This window comes from Harmonia axyridis, chromosome X (genome assembly GCF_914767665.1).
Source record: "Harmonia axyridis chromosome X, icHarAxyr1.1, whole genome shotgun sequence".
Classification (NCBI taxonomy): domain Eukaryota; kingdom Metazoa; phylum Arthropoda; class Insecta; order Coleoptera; family Coccinellidae; genus Harmonia; species Harmonia axyridis.
In genome coordinates this window covers 4,490,644-4,509,552 of record NC_059508.1, presented here as the reverse complement: position 1 = coordinate 4,509,552, position 18,909 = coordinate 4,490,644, and the positions used below count along the sequence as shown (strand labels likewise).

The window sequence follows — 18,909 nt, the reverse complement described above, 5'->3', positions numbered from 1 at the left end:
AGGATATATAGAGTGAATTTATGCTCAAATAGACATTGAAAATTTTCGACAAGTCACAAATTCTGGCAGAGGTTCAATAATTCATTCACTCTTCACTATAATGAGTTCTTTTTTTTACACAATGATAATTTGAATATTTTCTTTTAATGTTGTCTATGAAAATATCAGATATAGCTGTATTAATGTTTTCGATTTCAAAAATCCTTCACTGTACCATTTAAATCCTCATTTTTCAATACCTCCTAAAAGAAAAAATAAACATAGATTGTCTTGAAACCAGAAAAGTCAGAATAAAAAATTCTCGATTCAATCTGTCGAATTTGGATCTTGCATATTTAATTGTAGAATAGCGTTGAATTTCGGATTCTACCACTATGTTCAACTGCACTAAAATGACTTAACAGAAAAGAACTGATCTGTAATTTTGAAATCATAAATCAATTTTATGTGCCGAGCATTGATTTAACGACGAATAAAAAATAATATTTTTACTAGATCGCGGCGATTCAGACTCTCAACCAAATACAGTAACAGGAATCAGGCGTTTTCTCAAAAGAAAAAAATTAAAGGTTTAACATCTAACGTGCTTCAACAAAACCAATCTAGAAGTTTTCATGATTTTCGATACAAAACATTGTGTAATTTGATCTCTAATATTTCATAAACTCTTTTCGCATGCAATCATTCTGGAAATTAAAATAATTAAAATGCCTTCGTAATCGCGTTCAAGTTGCATCAATAAATAGTAAGCACTGAGAATTTTATACCTATTTATTTCCGCTAATGCATTTTGAATGTTCAACAAATCATAAGGTGATGAATAGAGACACACCAGCATTGAGAAGATTCAGCGTTATATTCAAAAGTATATGTGAAATACTGCTGGAAGAAGAAGAATTGATTTTGGATGATCAGGAAATGAAAAAGTTTCCATTGATTTAGCTTCTATTAATCTCCACTAATTTGAATATTACGATAATTTCAAATTTTATAATGTAAAACAGTATTCGCAATATTTGAATTTCTAGAAATTAAGTTTTGTGTTATTCCATTTGATAATGAATTTACAACTAGTAAGAACTGAATCCATGAAATACTTGCTTTTATTAGGATTTTTCAGAATTTCCCCTAGGGAAATAGTAATTTAAAGAAACCTCAAGTGGAGTTTGAGAACCAGAGCAAGAAGAAAATGGTAGTTAGATGAGTTCGAAGATGATAAAATAGAACAATGATGTAACAGAATACTTTTTACATCATATGGAGGGTGAACATTTAAAGAAGGTGCGGGAATTTTAGTATGTACATTCAACTCCAAAACTGAAGGAAAATCTGAGAAAGTAACTGAAAAAATATTGCTAGGAATACGTAGATAGAAGGTTGATAACTTATGGAGCTGGAGCAAGATGAGAGAAGTGAATAAAAGAAAATTATTTATACCAAATGGAGTGTGGATATTATTTTAAAGAAGATGCAGAAATTTTAGTACGTTTAACTCCAAAACTGGAGGAAAATTGGAGAAAGTCACTGGAAAATTATTGAACTGCGAGATTGCTGGGAATATGTATCTCATTCATACCGAACTTATTGTTTCTATTTGAGAGCTGAATCGAATCGTTTGTGTCTAGAACGGACATCTATCAAAGCTACACAATTATTATATTATTCCAAGATTCTGGTTCAACTATTCATAGGATCTAAGATGACATTTCAAAGTGAAAAAAAAAGAAGAAAAATGCGATTTTGTGAACCAGAAGCCTGAAATGAATATCTGCTTTGCAAAGCATAGTACACGGCACAGAGCACGGCACAGCATTAGAGCTGAGCAACACGCACGCGTAGAATGGTGCTTACTGTGCAAAGTAGGGTGGAGTGGGTGACGGGGTTGGGTCATATTTCCGCGGCCTGCCACGTGACAAGTGGCGCCGCTTGACGAATTCGGCGTCGTCGACCATCCAGAATGACCCAAAGTCGTCTTCATAACGCACAAAACACTTGTGGAGTGACAGATTGGTGCGAATCGCATTCTACACACCCATCAGAACCCAAGAAAGAGAAAGATAATAATCAAGTAATGTCAAGATTTATTGTTGTCTTGACACCTGTTGCTAAGATAATAATATACCTTCCGGTCTTCTGCTGCCAAAGCCAGCAAAGGCCTGTCATGCTGTTACTTAACTGGCACACAACCACTTTCTCGCCACAGAAGCCACACAATATATTAATAAAATTTCAAAAAGGATATGAAAAGAGGTTAGAAAAAGATGTCGAAAATACACAATATACAAATGGAAAAAATAAAATAAAATTGTGAGCCCCTTGGCCACGTACCCAACGGATGGCTGGGACAGGGGACCTGAGGAACATCTTTGTGGTCGCCTCTTGTAGAACTCCACCTCATCAACAGTCCAAACTGCCCCTTTAACGTTCTCCACACGCATGAAACATTTGTGGAGTGACAGGTTGTGTCTCACCGCATTCTAACAACAAACCAAATCACTTTGTGATGGAGTTACAGAATTCACTGACTCCGACAATCAGAATCTCAAGACTCTCAACATTTTCATAAGTTTCTCAAACTGAAACTCAATTTTGGCTTGTTTCTTCCTTTATCGTATAGATGTTGGCTAATTTGGACGCATAGAACACGAACGTGCAAGCAATGGACTAGTTTAGTGATGTTGATAATACTATATTGATAAGATAGAATTAAAATATAGAGCAAAACTGATAAATCAGTGAAAAAATTTTGAAAATCCATCAATAAAAGACTGAGAAATAGATTATTTAAATTTACGTATTTTAGCGCGGAACGTCTTTGGTCTCCGACTCGTCTGTGACGTCACGCCACTTGCCTGTGATCGCTACACCATAAATTACGTTTAAATACTTAGCCGCGCCAAGGCTCTCGCGCCGTTTGTAGTTGTACAGTGTAGTTTCAATTCGAGTTTTGTTTTTATGTCACCATAAAATGGTGCTTCATTGTCAAAAGTCCAATTTAAATGATAGATGCATATTTCTTGAGTTAGACCAGGTCCAAAGTCATAATTTTCATAGCTCGAAAATTTTCACGAGTTATATCCATATTTTGCCAGAGATGAAATTTTCAATTTACTGTAAACAACAAAAATTGTGATCGTACGTCAAAACGTTGGGAGTACTTATAACACCAAAAATGTCAAATTTTACGATGTCAATATCAGATTTCACCTGGCAAAATCAGTGTTGCCAATACTTAGTACTTAAAAAATAAATAGAAGCCTTCGTATCAAACATTGTTGGGAGCTCCAGAGAATGGAAAAGGTTTTTACAAAAGAAATAAAAACGCTAGTATTGAACTATTATTTCCCAAAAGAGAGGATTCCCGCAATAGCTGACTCATATCCCGAATTTATCGCTCAGAGTAATAAAATACATAGCCTTCTATAATAGCACACTTTGTTGTGGAACCTAATATTGTTTGAGTTTCCTGTTTCTATTTCTAATCCAGAAGATTTGGGGTTTATTATGATACCTACAATTTTTCAAAATTAAGATATTTCCTTCACTTGGCATAATATTATTAATGTAATCATAAAAAAATAGCTTTGAAGAGATAAAACACATATTCAAGTTCTACTACGTCTTAATAGCCATAATTGATGTGAAAATTTCAATTCTATCTCTGAATCTATTGATATTGGATTAATTCAATTTACTTGATTCAAAAAGCTATGTTGAGTGTCCTGAAGATTCTTTGGTATAAAATTGAAAACCAAATACTTAATCAATAACAAAAAAAAATTGAAACATCGAGCATGCAAGCTGAGCAATCCTGGAACTAATTACAATTATGATACATCAATACATTTCGTATAAAGTTAAGCTTGTACACACATTTTTGGATCAATACAAATTTTATTATATGAATGTTGCGATTTGTTGTGAATACTAATGGATCAGATACATTGAGATGCATCCTTGCTAGTATAATCGATATCAACATAGAAATTATCGCTGTTTTGGTATCAAAAGTTGTAAGATTTCGAAGTGAGGACAGAGTATATTAAACATTTCAAGCTAGTATTTGAATCAATAGACTTTATGAGATGAGATTTCATTGCTTGCACCCTCACGAAATGAACTAATTTAACGTCTTGAATTTAAATTAAGTAAGAGTAGTTAAGACGTATCACAAAAAAGAATTACTAAGAAAACCTGAAGATTTGAGAGATGCCCTTAATGAAATAACCTTCAAGTTTTTCAAAGTGACAGCAACATTCAAAGAATGCGAATTATTGTTCGCTTTGTTAGTAAATATGTGAAAGACAGCTTTGTGAATTATCAATGGGACAGGTACAGATTATCCACTGTTTTCATTATAGCTGATAAAATAATTGATATCTAATTCATTCTTTGAGAATTAATGAACATAATGAAAACATTGAACAACCATCTAGATAAAATAAACAAGAACGAACAATACCTTCCACGTAGCTGCATTCCTTCTGAAATAACAGAATGTATTTTGGAACCAATTGTAGATTTCGTTGAGCGTCAACTGTTTATCTGGCGACTCTATAATGGACTGAAAGATCGTTTGTTCAATTTCCGAAACGTCCATTTTTAAAGAAAACTTACCTGTCTAATGAGAGAGGCATAAGTAAAAGGTGGTCTCACGTCAGCATTTTTGTAAAATTCCCTATTCCTCTGAATCTCTGAAATTCGAGAAAAAAAAAGTTGACGAACAGTCAGTCGACATCGCGAATTTAATTATAATTTTGAAGTATTTATACCTTGTTGAACATCTAATCCGGCTCTCTCCAACATGTAAGGTAAGCCTTTAGCAGCAGAACAGATAATTTTGAGTAAACTGAAAATATGGGAATTCTAAAGACTCACCACCAGCCAAAGACAGTGCTGACTTATCACTTAATCTCCTCCTTATTGGTCCTCCCATCTGAGGCGAAGCTGCATGTAGAACTGGAGATCTGATAGCTGATACCATGTGGTTGATTGAGACTGGAGGTTGAGGAGTCGTGGAGCCAACTGAGAGTTTTGGAGTGAGCTGACCAGAACCTTCTTTGAGTGAATCCATAGCTCCCAGTTGTTTTGACAGGTGCAAGTGCTGCATCATCGCAGTCAGTCTATCCCTCTCCTTTTGGAGCTGGAGTTCCAACTGTGAAACTACCTGCATTTGGACTCGAGCTTGAGCAGTCGACCTATCGTCCAAGTTGTGCTCTGTGTTCAAGTGTCTGGAAGATAGGGATATTGAGCAGGTGTTCTAATAGTTGTGGAAGAACTTTCTTACTTGATAAACAGTTGTAAGTCTTCACATATAGCTTCACAACCAGGCCATTTGCATACCCCGTGACCATACAGATGATGAACACGATCTGGTGTTGCTGTTCTATCTGGTTTATCTTCTGATAGATCTTCCCGTTTTATTCTGTTAGAGGCAACCCCTAACAAACCTGGTGAATTATCTGTGAAAAACACTGCAGATTTTACACGATGGTTGGTTGTTTCCTTCGTGGAATATTTCAAATACAAAGATTTTTCAATAGAATGCAACTTGTGATATGAAAAAAGTATTCAACCTCTTCCGATTCGAACATGTGGCAGTAGGATTATTGGCATAGCGTGTAACTCACTAAGCAATAAGAGACTGATGGAGAATTAGGTACTACTGTTGATCATATGAGCACAAGTTTCAATTGGAAAATTTCTAAAATTCATTACAATTCATCAAAATTTGATTCCTTCATTTTTTGGATCATGCATCATAATATTTGAGGATTCTACTAGGATGTTAGGAACTAGCCTCGTTCGAAAAATCCATAAACGTACATATTCAATTCGAAGTTAGGAATCTAGTCGTGTTCTCTGGAATGAAGTAAGGGGCCTGTAATCTAGGCAGATTTGGGCTGTATTGATTTTTTCGGAGAACGCAGCGATTGGTTAGTTTTCAGGGAGGGATCTGATGGTTTTTCCCAGCATTTTCCGGAGTGTGACTACAGGGTAATAGATGGCGCTGTAGGGAACGGAACTGAGCGAAGTGGTTTATGAATGGATTGAAGAGAAGTTCGAAATGATCATTCGTAATCCTAGTGACTCATCACCGATTTGGGATGTTTGAATATGACTTCATTACTTAATTATCGATTTTACTATTTTATATTTTTATGAGGCTGAATTATGATTGAATAGAAGAGAAGCACTGAAGTGAAGTCAAGATTTTCAAGTTCCTTCCGCTCTGTACTTACAAGTTTACCAACGAACGAACAGTATCGAATTTGAGACAATTTCCGACCTGAATTTTGAAAAATGCAAACATTGTGACGAAATGATTATTATAAAGATTCGATTTATGATTTTTTTTCGGAATAGGAGTTGAATAACTTCAATTTGAAAATCATGTCTGTTTCCCCTCACAAAATCATAACTATTCGACGTATTCTATGGAAAATTGATGATACATAGTGAGTGTTTTCCACAAACTCAACTCTATTATTCCATAACTCGAATGAAAATGCAGCTATTCCAGTAGAATAGACGATACAAAAATATCTTGAATTCAATCTCCTCCAAATTTGACAATTATTAAGAATATCTGTAAATGCCTGTTATAATAATTAGACGAAATAAATTAAAAACGAAACAGTTACCTACTTAAAATTACCTCTCACACTTGAAGTTGGTATTTACACTTCAGCTTAAATAATTGGATACTAAACAGGCGAAGTACGATTGTCAACTGATTTTGCATCAATTTGGAACGACAAGTAAAGTTCGCGACTTCTATTCAAATCTTTTTTGTGAATGAAGTGATAGTATACGATATATCTGAGTCCTATATTTGAACCTTGAACGCGCAGAGGAAATGTCAAACAACTGTATCACAAAAAAAAAGATTATTTTTCATCAGCAGTCCATTGAAATCCAGAATAACTATTGAATAGTTTCCCAGATAGCCGAGTCAATGCAACTGTTTTATGATTGAATTGCGATCACAAAGAGAACAGGTGGGTTGTTGGAAATATTGTATATCGATTCTCTACAATATCCCGAATTCCACACACAAAAATCAGCAAAAATTCCTCAATATAGACTTTCGTATTTTTGTTCGTTTTTTAATTGATATTATTTCCTTGTATATTCTAACAAATTGGAATTCGATCTACCCGACAATTTATTGAAAAAATTTGGAACAAATCAGTCCATCCTGCGAAATATTTTCTTGTGGTTAGAGGGTTATCAGATCGGAGAAAACTTGATTATTTTGCTCATGTGAATGTTGCACTCAATTTTTGGGGAATTCATTTATTCATATAGAAATTTCACAAAAATATTGTTTTACTTTTTTTTTATTCTTCAGTTCGATTATTGACAAAACAAAATTTGATATCGTTCTAACACCAGATTCATCGAATGGATTTTACTAATTAATAAACTCAACCTAGATATCTAGACCTACTTCAAAAATTTTAAGTCTCCAGCAGATTTCATTCGAGAATTATCGTGTACATGGCAGTCAGCCGGACGTATAGAATTGAATTGAACCTCGGATTCTTAATCAGTGAATCGAAAACAATAAATATTCGAGATATTAGAGGCTGGAACCAACAAGTAAAAAGTATTATGAACTATAAGTTCATAGATTTCCTTTCCATGAACAGAAAATCAACGGAATGCTCACCATTTATATCAGATGGAGTCTTATTTGAAAGATGATGAGGTTCACCAAGGTCCTTCCAATGATTCGACACATCTCTGGCATTAAGACCTGTCGAATGAAAATTGATCTTGAGACAATCATTCTTTCGTTAACGAAACGGCTTCACGACGTCTTCTATTGGACAAATCGGATAGGTCCAGGCATGATTATGTACGATCCAAAGGGAATAGGATAGGGAAAAGGGATGGGCAAGTACCAATAAACAAGACCGTACATGAAGCCGTTCACTGCCAAAGTGAAATTGGAAAAATAATTTTCTCGTTAGGTACTGACCAATAAGATCTCCATGAGTACAAATGATTGAATATTCCAATGGCATTGCCCAATTTAAGGTTCTTTCACTAGATAAGGGTTAAATGGTTAGGCGGGAACAGGATTTACATACCTGCCTGGATCGATCCGATTGTCTTTTCTTCCCACGAAGTATTCTTTCGTTTGGTGACAAACAATATTCAATTTTTTCACATGCATTAATCGAATCAACATAAAAACATGAATCTACGGATAATCTTCAAAATGATCATCAACTACTGAGAATACTTTTTGAAAAGTCTATTTCGTTATTATTAATAATTCATCTTCATTTCTTCTTCTTTCTTCTCTTCGTACCTTGACCAGGTGTCACAATGAGTGGTTGCATGCCTATGCCTTGATAGCCAACATACTGTCTCTGCATGAGCTGCAGCTGTTGGATTATTTGTTGCTGTTGCAATCCAAGTTGCTGCAGAGATGTTGATGCTTTCTTCTTATCCGGACTCTGAAGGATATGTGTTTGCTGGATGAGATTCAATTGGAGTTGTTCCTGCAACTGTTGGATAGTCTGTTCGATTTGTTTCTTTCCAAGTTCTACTAATTGGTGCTGCTATAAGAGAAAACACAAGAACACTAACAGTTTCGTCCTTGTAAATGCACGTAATTTCAAGAAGGCCAAGTAAATTGGAAATAAACCAACGAGAACACAAGTTAATAATTTAAAAACACAATATAATGAATCTTTGTTCACAAGTCTTTGGAAAAAGTTATTCGTTCATAGATGACCTGGAAAAGGGTACTAGTCAGGTTGGAGTGAAATTAGTGACTAAACAAAAACCCTAAGCTCCAATGATATCACCTCAACACGATTAAACAATGTCTTTTTTAATTCATCTTAGTATGACAAGACAAACATCTTTGAAGTTTTGCACTTATGTACAAAGGAAAAGATCAAGAATTCAGAATACCCTGACCAGAAAACGCTATGAATATATTCATCAAAATTTAATAATTCATGAGAAACTAATATATTTTTTCTTATACTCCGCTCTGTAACTGAATTTGAATTGTCAATTATATATCTTTTTCCTCTCTATTTATAATATTTCATGACATCAAGACTATCGCAATGTTACCTGATGTTGCTGCTGTTGCAGAATCGTATGCTGCTTCATCAAATTCTGTAACTGTGAAGGGCTGAGAACGTGTTGTTGTAGAATATGATGTAAATTGGAGCTTGGTGCATTCATAATTTGCGGGTTGGGTATAGGGGTCTGTGTCTGAAAAAATGTTTTGGTTAAATATCAACATATTCCTCAATATCTTCTCAGGAATTAAAAATAATCAATTGAGCATTCAACCTGTGATATTGGGGGCACTGCCGCATTGAAATTTTTCTGTGTTTCTGATGATGGTGATGGGGTGGTCTCTTGCAACCTTGATTCTGACGTGGGAGTGCTGTTGCCATTACCCTTGAAGTCTCTTTCTTGGTCCCAACTTCGTTCAAGTTCTAGCTGTTGGTGTTGCTGTTGTTCTTTGAGAACTTTCTCTAACGATGCTGCTTGCTGCAATAAAATCCTATTGTATAGGGGAACACTCGCCAAGAAAATAATTAAAATTTCACGATATGCAATCAAAAAACGAAAATGAACTGCATATACCAGGTGGTAATTTGGAAGGTTTTGAAATGTTATTCATACATTTGCTGAGGAATTCTTGTTCTGTTTTTTTAGATGTAAAAAACTTGGAACAGATTTTAATTAATGAGATGTTCAAATTGCACACCACCTCAGTTATCACAGAGTTCTTTGGACAAATATTCCACAAGAATAAAATAAATAACATCAAAAATCGCAAGATTTGCATGCTTTGAATGTGCTGTCAATAAATAACCGAAAATTTTTTTCGCCTCATCGCGTTTATCAAGAATGAGGCATACAGGGTGGTCCGATTAGGCTCTCAGAATACGAAAACTCAAAATCCCCCCAGTGTTTGAACATCAGAAAGAAAAATAGAATTAACTACGTCACGTATGAAATGTGGAGTGTTTTCCATTTATTACGCTGTGAGCAACGCACATGTATAAGGACCGAGAATGTGGTTAGGAGTATATTCATTCAGCACGAATAGCAAAAATAAATCCAATTTGGCGTCTTTTTATGCAGGGTGCCTCTATATTAGAGGAGGACAGAAGGCCATAGCACTACGTCTAGATTATTTTACGAAGTGAAGGCAATATATTCAGCGAAGGTATACAGGTATTATGATCGGACCATTGCATCAAGACATATGGCTTCCGACGGTCTAATGCTTCCTCCACAGCCATGCAGGGGACCGAAAATCAATCACAGAGACTGAATTTCCCTCATCCCCTCTCTATTGTACTTTGAAGTTCTTTATTGTTTCAGAAATGAAATGAGATGCGAATTAAAAATAGTTAAACTGATCATGTACTGCATACTTTCGAATTGTTTTAGATCAATACTGCAATTCCACTCACATTTGTGGTCTATATTATCGATTATATCATTCTGTACATTTTTTCTGATAAATTAATCTCTTTTCAGAAATACCAAAAGGTATAGATGTACAATAAAGAGATTTTTGCAGCTTTCAATCGGTTTCACTTCGAATATAACTCAGAAATTTCGTTTTTTTAACCTTTATTATATTTTTTGTGTTCATCACATTTTCTTTCTGTATATTGTTCATTTTATTGTTGAAAATAATATACGTTTTGCATTTGTTCAATTTTAAGGAGCAATAAGGGTAATCTCGACGTTTTAATGGATCATATTCACTGGAATATAACGCAAAAAAATACTTACTAACCAATTACTTCGATATTTTTAAATTCTGATCGAACAATTGAGAAATTCTTGTTGGACGCATCATCAAATTGCAAAGTATTATGTTGATTTTGAACAACTGAAATAATAATTTAATTGTTCCCTATCAACTTCTTTCGAAGTGATAAATAATATTATAACAATAATATGTATATGTAATATGATGAAAAAATATTTATGAGGAAAATCAATAGTACTTAATGATAATTTTACTTCTCGATATTTGCCTCGAAATAAAAAACACATTACTACATTCGAATGGAAGCAACTAATTTCATTACCACTCACAGCATCAGTTTTCCCTATTCAGCATCATTCTGTAGCAAAGAATGCCTCGTTATACTGAGTAATATCTTCGGGCAAGATTCTAGATTGGCAAACATTTCCACTGCTATTTATGTCTTAAGATATTTCGATGAATTATTAAATCAATCTGTAAATTGTAAGCTCCGCATCGAATTTTCATAAGACGACTTTTTTGTTCAGCTCCAAGATTGAGTTTATATAATTCAGCATACCGCTAATTGATATTGAATCATTAATGCGAGAGAAACAGTAGTATACCCTCTGTTTGTAATCTACAAGGGAGGGATGGTTTTATTAGCTGCTACGTGGATTGTTGGTAGGAAATGTTGGTATCAGGCGTTGAAGCTGAAATCGAAGAATTTTTACAATCGAAAAAGATATTAGATGGAAATGACAGAGAAAATCTATTGATACTCATAAAGAGTGTAAGATCGAAAGATTTTGTTGAAAAGCAATGTTATGGGATGTTGTGTACTTTTTTGGTGAAATTTCAAATGAATATATTACATACATGTAATGATGTAGCGTCTACAATACTCGGTTGCTATTTTTTAGGAATGAAAATGTCCCAAATAACCCTACACCCAAAAGTTCATAGTTAAATCGCAAGATCGTTGTTGTCGTTTCTTATATTGATACAACTGATTTTTGCTCGAAAAAAGTGACAATCTTCTTTTACAAATATGTATATTGGGATTTTCTAAAAAACAGCAGGTACGTAAAGAATTGCCTTATATTGAGTTATTTCTAAATTTTAATTTCGAAATGATTTTAAAACAGGTTATGAACAGGTTTGAAAATTTCTATTGATTAATAATTAGGTTTTCTTTCTTCGGAGGCTAAGTGGAGAATTTTTGAATTCTCTATTGGACAGAAAGAATGAAAGTAAGGATATTGATTCTGATTATTATTTCTCAGTTGTAACTATTCCTAATCTCTTTTTCCAACTTATTTTCAATGAGATATAGTGAAAAAGCTCGATGTACTTTTGATCGATATGCTGCAGTTTGTGTAGTTAGTTTAGGTTAGAATATTGGAAAATAATAACTCTAAGAGTTATATTTATTTTGCAGCCCTAAGGAAAAACGTTCGAAACCAGGGGTTTGATTTTCAAGCTACTTAGCTTGAGCTTGACTTGAAGCTCAAGTGAAGTAGTAGTTTTTAATCTCAAGTCAAGTCCAGAATTTATTTATCAAGTACTTGAATCATATCAAGCTACTTGATTTTTAGCAGTTCTATTGTATAGTGTCACATCATTAAAAAAATGATGAAATGAGGAGGAACCTTGCAAAAACTTTTATTTATCAAATTTATTGTATAAAAGAATCGAAATTATCAACTCTTTTGAAATCGAAACACAAATTAAATCACTATGAATCATAACAAAATGAAAATAATAAAAAAATAAAGTTTCTCAATATTGAGAAACCTCCAGACTTTGTTTCATTTCATAAGTTTCCATCCAGGATCTAAAACACATGAGGCATCTTATAGATTTGTCGCTTAATGACCTATTGCAGGTTTTTGTAACTGTTAGAGCAGCTCTGGACAATTTTCTTTCAACAGGAGCTGAAGATGCTGGCGTTGATAAGAAATCCTTGGCCATTTTGTCCAAGTTAGGAAAGATATTTCTGAAACTACCGAAATCTACCAATAGATTTCATAGAAATGCGAGAAAACTACTAATAAAGTCACACTAGCGAATGCTTCAGTCTCTCGGCGCTCGAGGAATCCCCTTATTTCGTTTAAGCGCGCACGAGATTGCCGAAATATATGCCGTTCGACGCGTGCATATCAAGCTCAAGTAATATCAAGTAGCTTGATATCAAGTCAAGAATTATATATCTAAAATCAAGTCAGGTCAAGCGCAAGTATGTAATTTTGCAGTAGTTTGATTTTCAACTCAGTTGGTTAAAATATCAAGCTACTTGGCTTGATGAATCTCTAATGCCAAGTTTCGTACAAAGTTTCATGTGGATAGCATCATTAGGAATCACTATCTTTTTTGTCTCCTTTTATCTTCGTTGTTCATTTGTCTTCTCAAAGTATGTATGTTTGAAAAATCTTTCTGTATCCGTAACTATTGGCATATTTTGTTCTTTTTTTTCCAATGAATCATCATAAGTTCTGGAGCTGATATATTACTAATTTGTTGACAAGTAGGAAGGATGAAATTAACATAAAAATTCAAAGATAATACATATTAATTTTATTATTTGAATGATCAATTCTATATCAGATATTATCAAAACTGGAATTGACTGGAAACCGCCACGTCCAGCATCTGAAATAAACCTTGCGATTTGTCAAACCGAAAACGGTAGGTCTAAGTAATTTAATTTGTCATGAACAGTGCATGAAATTATGGCTTCAGTTTTGTGAGGGATACTTACGCAATAAATTAAGGGTCACGGGGTGCAAAATACCCTTACACGGATTGTTAGACTGGACAAACGGATAATGACTGGAATTGATAAATCGGTTGGATTTAGTAAGTGTAAGGTAATCGAGAGTTATTAATATTTAGCAGTTTCCTGTTTAGTTGAGGACAACCCCAAGAAGTTACAAATGGTGGCTGTCGCTGGCACAACGACACATGGTGCATTGGCAGTTTTGCCGGACTTCAATAAATTAGGGCCATCGTTAAGTTCAGCAACGTTCTCATAAAGTGTGAAATTCAGCAGTCATGGTCCGTATTGAGACTGACCATTGTAAATTACGACGGCTACCCCTGTTTCCTTTAAAACTGTACATTTGTCAACGGATATGTACGCGGTAAGCATGTTTTATTGGGTAATATAGTTTTCGATCCCCCTTTATTTCCTCAGAAGTGCATTAGCTGGCCTTGCCATTTCTCGATTCTTGTATTGGAACAAGAAACAGTTATATTTGCTTTTTGAATTCTTATTCACAACCAGCTTATTCATTATTCGATATAAGGACTTAGATCTTTTTTTCTTGGGGGAGGGGTAATCGAAAAAAAATTTTTTTTTACGGCAACATTTATTCATGTCTGTAACGTGAAAAAGAAAGGTTTGATAACGAAGTTTAAACAAAAAATTACTAGAAATAATAGCATTTTTTTGATTACCGATTCGACCTTATAAAGGATGTTCCTAAATTGAGAGTACAAAGAAAAATGAGAGATTCCTTGAATAATTTTAAGAATAAAATTTCCTATATATGGGCCCGCAAACGCTTTGTTTTTGAGATGCAGGGTGTTTCTTGTTGTCCTTTTTCTTGTGATGCTCATACTAGTTTATCGAATTTTTATTAATATTCTCTAAAAATTGGGTAAATAAGTACCAAAACTTATAATCAATTCATTTATCACAGCTCACTGGATCTTTAATAATTTGAATTTTCCCGAGGATTAGTGAAGATTTGTTTGACAAGAACCGACAAGAAACTCTAAAATGTAGTACTGGACCAGAGTTTCTTTTTAGATTTTCTAAACAACCAGTGTTTCTCCAGAAAAAAAAATTCTAGTGGAAAGAAGTGAGCACTCTTTCAGAAAAAATATCAACCTGTTGATTTGACTTCAAAAATTAGCATATCACATGATGAAAACTTCAAATTGAAATATCTATGTCGAGTTTGAGTTAAATGTCTTGTGAAGGTGCTATGGGAAAAAAACTTGAACTTTAACATCTGTATCATGAAAACGAATCGTTTCCGAACCCATGTTATAGGACTTTATTTCTTAAAATGATTCGTTTGTCTGTACCTCCAATTTAGGAACACCCTGTATAGTCAATTCAAAACTGGTGTGTTCTCAAATAAATTGCAATTTGAATGAAACACATTAAATTGTAAAACACAGCATAGACAATTTTTCTATGCGAATAACTCAGTTCAATTCTTCAATAACTGCAGTATTAAAATTTTGTGACGAAAATGTATCCGAAAACAACGGGTAATTGAATACCGATGACGAATGCAAAAATCACAACAAAACAAGGAAAAAGCCGAGAAAGCAGGTATATAAAGGAAAATAATAAACCACGGACATAGTAGTGCTCGTAATACAATGAAAGTAATCATCTTGAAAGCGATAATGAACTCATAAACCGCAAAAGGGTCTGATTTTTTGCTGATGTGTCGATTTTAAAGAAAATCAAAAAGATTATTGGTTCATTTTATGGAAACATTTTCGTTCTTCGTCTTTGAGAGAACTCTGAAATTTTATATTTTGGAAATCCTGAGGAAGGGGTCAATTACCCCCAGTACCCCCCATCTCTACGCCCTTGATTCGATAGGAAAATTTAGACCCAACACGAAATGGCGAATGCGCGATTCAGACTTATTTAAGTAAATATTCAAAAAATTATTATTTTGGCTTCTCTCTTCTCGGAATAATCAAGATGACATGTTAGTATACTATGGAAAATATAATAATATATTTTAAATATAACGGAAAATCTCCGAATTTCCAAAAAAAACTACATGATTACGCCAATGAATACGCAATACTATGCTGTCATTCTCATAATTTTTTTCTCATTTCAACTCAAATTCAAAATCTGCCAACACAAAAATCATTCAGAGTTTTTAGAATTCATTAAATTCATTGTTTCATTTTAGAATGTCTTATTCAATGATTGTTGAATTGATTTCCATCGCAGATCAATGAAAAAACCGCATATAGTTATTCTTGTGAGAAATATAATAAGCGCGAGATATATTTCATAAAATAAATGTCTAGGGTGAATATTTATGTGTGGAATATTAGAGTCGCTACAGAGGATATGAAAGTATGGAATATAAATTACCTGAAAGTCAACCTCTAACAAATATTTACCGGTAGCTGTTTTCAAAGAGTTGCGCAGAACCCCCAATGAATGATAAGACGTTAAAATGCATTACCATGATGTCACATGGAATAAAACCCATATACAGAGACGCATTATGTGAAAAATATGGAAATAATATTGCCCTAGCAAGCAAAACAGCTCCTTGCATATGAAATATGCGATCATGGGTAAGGATTTTTTCTCGAGTTTTTGCGGAGAAGCCTTCCCTTCTTGAATATCAATAGTTGAGGTGTTTCTAAAAAGCAATTTCGTCATATTTATGTTGGGAAAGAGCAACATTCAAATTAGTGAATTCCCAAACCCTATGCCATAGCGATTTTACCCCAAGAAGTTATTTTTACGACCTATTCACATCCCTCTGAATTGCTCTGTTGACTCATAACTTTGTATTAAATTTTTTAGTAATACGCCTCTTACTTTTTGAGCGCTCGTCCCTGAACATCTTCGATCTTTTATTTCGCCACATTGTCGGTAATTTTCGAATTTTGAGTTGAGGATGGTCTCGAATGATTAATTAATCATTACATCTGTAAATATAGTCGTACGAAATTCGGTTTTCCTGTTTTTTTTTCAAAAATTGCAGATTTGATAAAAATGAAAATTAGAATTTGGATGTTGAATTACAATTTCGAGCTCCCTGCTGAATTTTATGTTGATCGCATAACCAAAACCTTAAAAAATTCAAGAAGAATATCGCAAAATTATTACCCAACATTTTCGTGACCACAAAAACGACAGATTTGAGATTCTGGATGTTCATATGGAATAACAGTTCGAACTCTATGCAAAATTTCAACCCGATAACATCATTAGACCTATAGGAAGATCAAGACGAATTTTTTGTGTATATTTTTAATCTTTATCCGAAATTTTGTGTGGCTAGCGTCTTCAAACCATAGAATATTAAATATGAAATTACAAAAAATATTCCCTGATATTTCTGTAACAACAGATCACACTAAGTTGAGATTCTGCGAGTGAATATAAAATACACAATTTCAAACAATATGCAGAAGTTGGTACTGATCTCATCATCAAAAAGATAGAAAATTCAAGCAGAATATTGGAAAAAAAAAGAGAAAAGTACTGACATGAAGTCATAAGGTTTTGAACGCTCGTTAGAGATCACAAGAACTGTAAATGGGTTCAACTAATTGCAATTGGCTTCTCAGTCAGTTGCAGTTACTCTTATTTAAATATTGTAAGTCTATCATATCCTTTGTGGATCCAGGTGTCAGTGATAAATAGAAGAATGTTCAATGTTTTGTCATAAGACTATCCGAATTTTGAAAATGAAACTCAAGATTCATTTGAGGAAAACGTTATCATTCAACGCAGTTTTGAATATCATTATTATGAAGATAATGAATCTTTGTAGAAAAATTTCCGTCGTTTTTCCTTAAAGAAGTTAATTGTTTCCAAGAAAAGTGAACTGGCCTCAAAGTCGCCGCATGAAAACGAAAACTTGATAAAAAAGAATAATGAATAAGTCATTAAAAAGAAGGCAGAAAATAAACAATAAGTAGTATTCAAAAGAGGGGGAAGATGCAATTTAGCATTTCATTAGGTGCATCATCTCATACATTCAAATAGAAAACTCGAAAGAAACATAAAACATCCAGCAGGAGTGAAAGAACAATGAAATTAAATGGCGGGAACGTGGAGTAAAAAACTTCATCCGAATAATTCTCCGAAGAAAAATACAGTTGAGTAAATATCTGTATCTCTGATGAGGATGGCAGAAGAGCGGAATATTTACACGAGAAGCCCACCACTAGCAATTTAAATATAAAAGATTCCAGCGAATCAGTTCACGCCGTGTTGCCGAAGCAATAATGAAACTTCGGGGGTGAAACATTGACAGATGAAGGGATTCCGCAGCCCTTACACCCAGTTGCCTAATCATTCTTGTCAATTTTACCGTTTTTTTCCAAATCCCTCAATACTGATATTTACTCCCCCCGTTTTCTCTTGATTTGGGATTCTGTACTGATTATACTGGAGGATTATGCGATTCACGAATTTTATGAAATTACTGAAAAAGTGATTTCATGAAATATTCCCTAGAAGATGAATTTGAGCGAAGGACTAGGCACCTGCCCAATGAAAAATTGTCACCAGTTAATTTTTCTGAATTTTTCGTTTGATTTAGAATATGACCTCCCGAACAAGAAAGTCCATGGATCCAACTCAATCCTAAGACTAGTTTTCGAGGTACAGGGTGTCGAAAATGAAAAATGGAAATGAACATTTCTCGTAAGAAAACATCTTGGATAAAACACTTTTGCGCTACGAATATTGCTTACCCATAAGGTAATAACTTTAGACTGGTTTTTGAAAAAAGTTATTGTTAGATACTGGGTGAGTCAAATATTATTCCAAATGAAATTCGCTCAGTTCATAATTCGCTCTGTAATTTAAAAAAATCTGGACTTTTTCAATTTTCTGTCATTACTCTCAGTTCTTCTACTTCTTCTTCCTCTTTTCTTAAGACGTAGTCTTGTTTCTTCTACTATTCAGCCTCTTGGGAAGCAGATGTCCAGCACTCGTGCCATCTCTAAGTTCGAGTATACTATTATAATGTCAAACAGTATTGGTTCTACTATGAGCAGTTTTTGAGATAAACAGGTTAATATCTTAAGAGGGGCTACCTTTAATACAAAAGTTTTCAAAAAGATGCTTTTTCAAATTCAAGGTAAATTATGAATTAAACGTATTCCATTTCGAATACTATTTGACTCATCCCTTACCTAACTACTTATTAAAACCAGTCAAAAAATTAATACATTATGGGTAAGCAATATTTGTACCATAAAAGTGTTTAATTCAAAACGTTTTCCTTCCTGAAATAATCCTTTAATCCATTTTCCAATTTCGACACCCTGTATCTCGAAAATTAGTCATAGGATTGAGTTGCACCCATAGATTTTCTTGTGCAGGAGGTTACATTCTGCAACAAACGAAAAATTCACTT

General features: G+C 33.9%; 1 protein-coding gene across 4 annotated transcripts in view; it reads right to left on the bottom strand.

Moving 5' to 3' along the window:
* LOC123685856 (forkhead box protein P1) overlaps positions 1-18,909 on the bottom strand; it is a 121,202-nt gene that overhangs the window by 8,499 nt on the left and 93,794 nt on the right. Inside the window, exons 4-13 of one of the 4 annotated variants that reach the window (XM_045625713.1) lie at positions 9,328-9,531; positions 9,103-9,246; positions 8,324-8,576; positions 7,676-7,762; positions 5,288-5,474; positions 4,879-5,231; positions 4,773-4,817; positions 4,618-4,694; positions 4,463-4,564; positions 1,852-2,024 (exon numbers count right to left, since the gene is read on the bottom strand). In XM_045625713.1, coding sequence (XP_045481669.1) covers positions 1,852-2,024; positions 4,463-4,564; positions 4,618-4,694; positions 4,773-4,817; positions 4,879-5,231; positions 5,288-5,474; positions 7,676-7,762; positions 8,324-8,576; positions 9,103-9,246; positions 9,328-9,531 — 1,625 coding nt within the window. Of the gene's footprint in view, positions 1-1,851; positions 2,025-2,328; positions 2,478-4,462; positions 4,565-4,617; positions 4,695-4,772; positions 4,818-4,878; positions 5,232-5,287; positions 5,475-7,675; positions 7,763-8,323; positions 8,577-9,102; positions 9,247-9,327; positions 9,532-18,909 lie in introns of all 4 variants that reach the window. The other 3 variants (XM_045625714.1, XR_006748358.1, XM_045625715.1) reach the window with 3 other exon arrangements.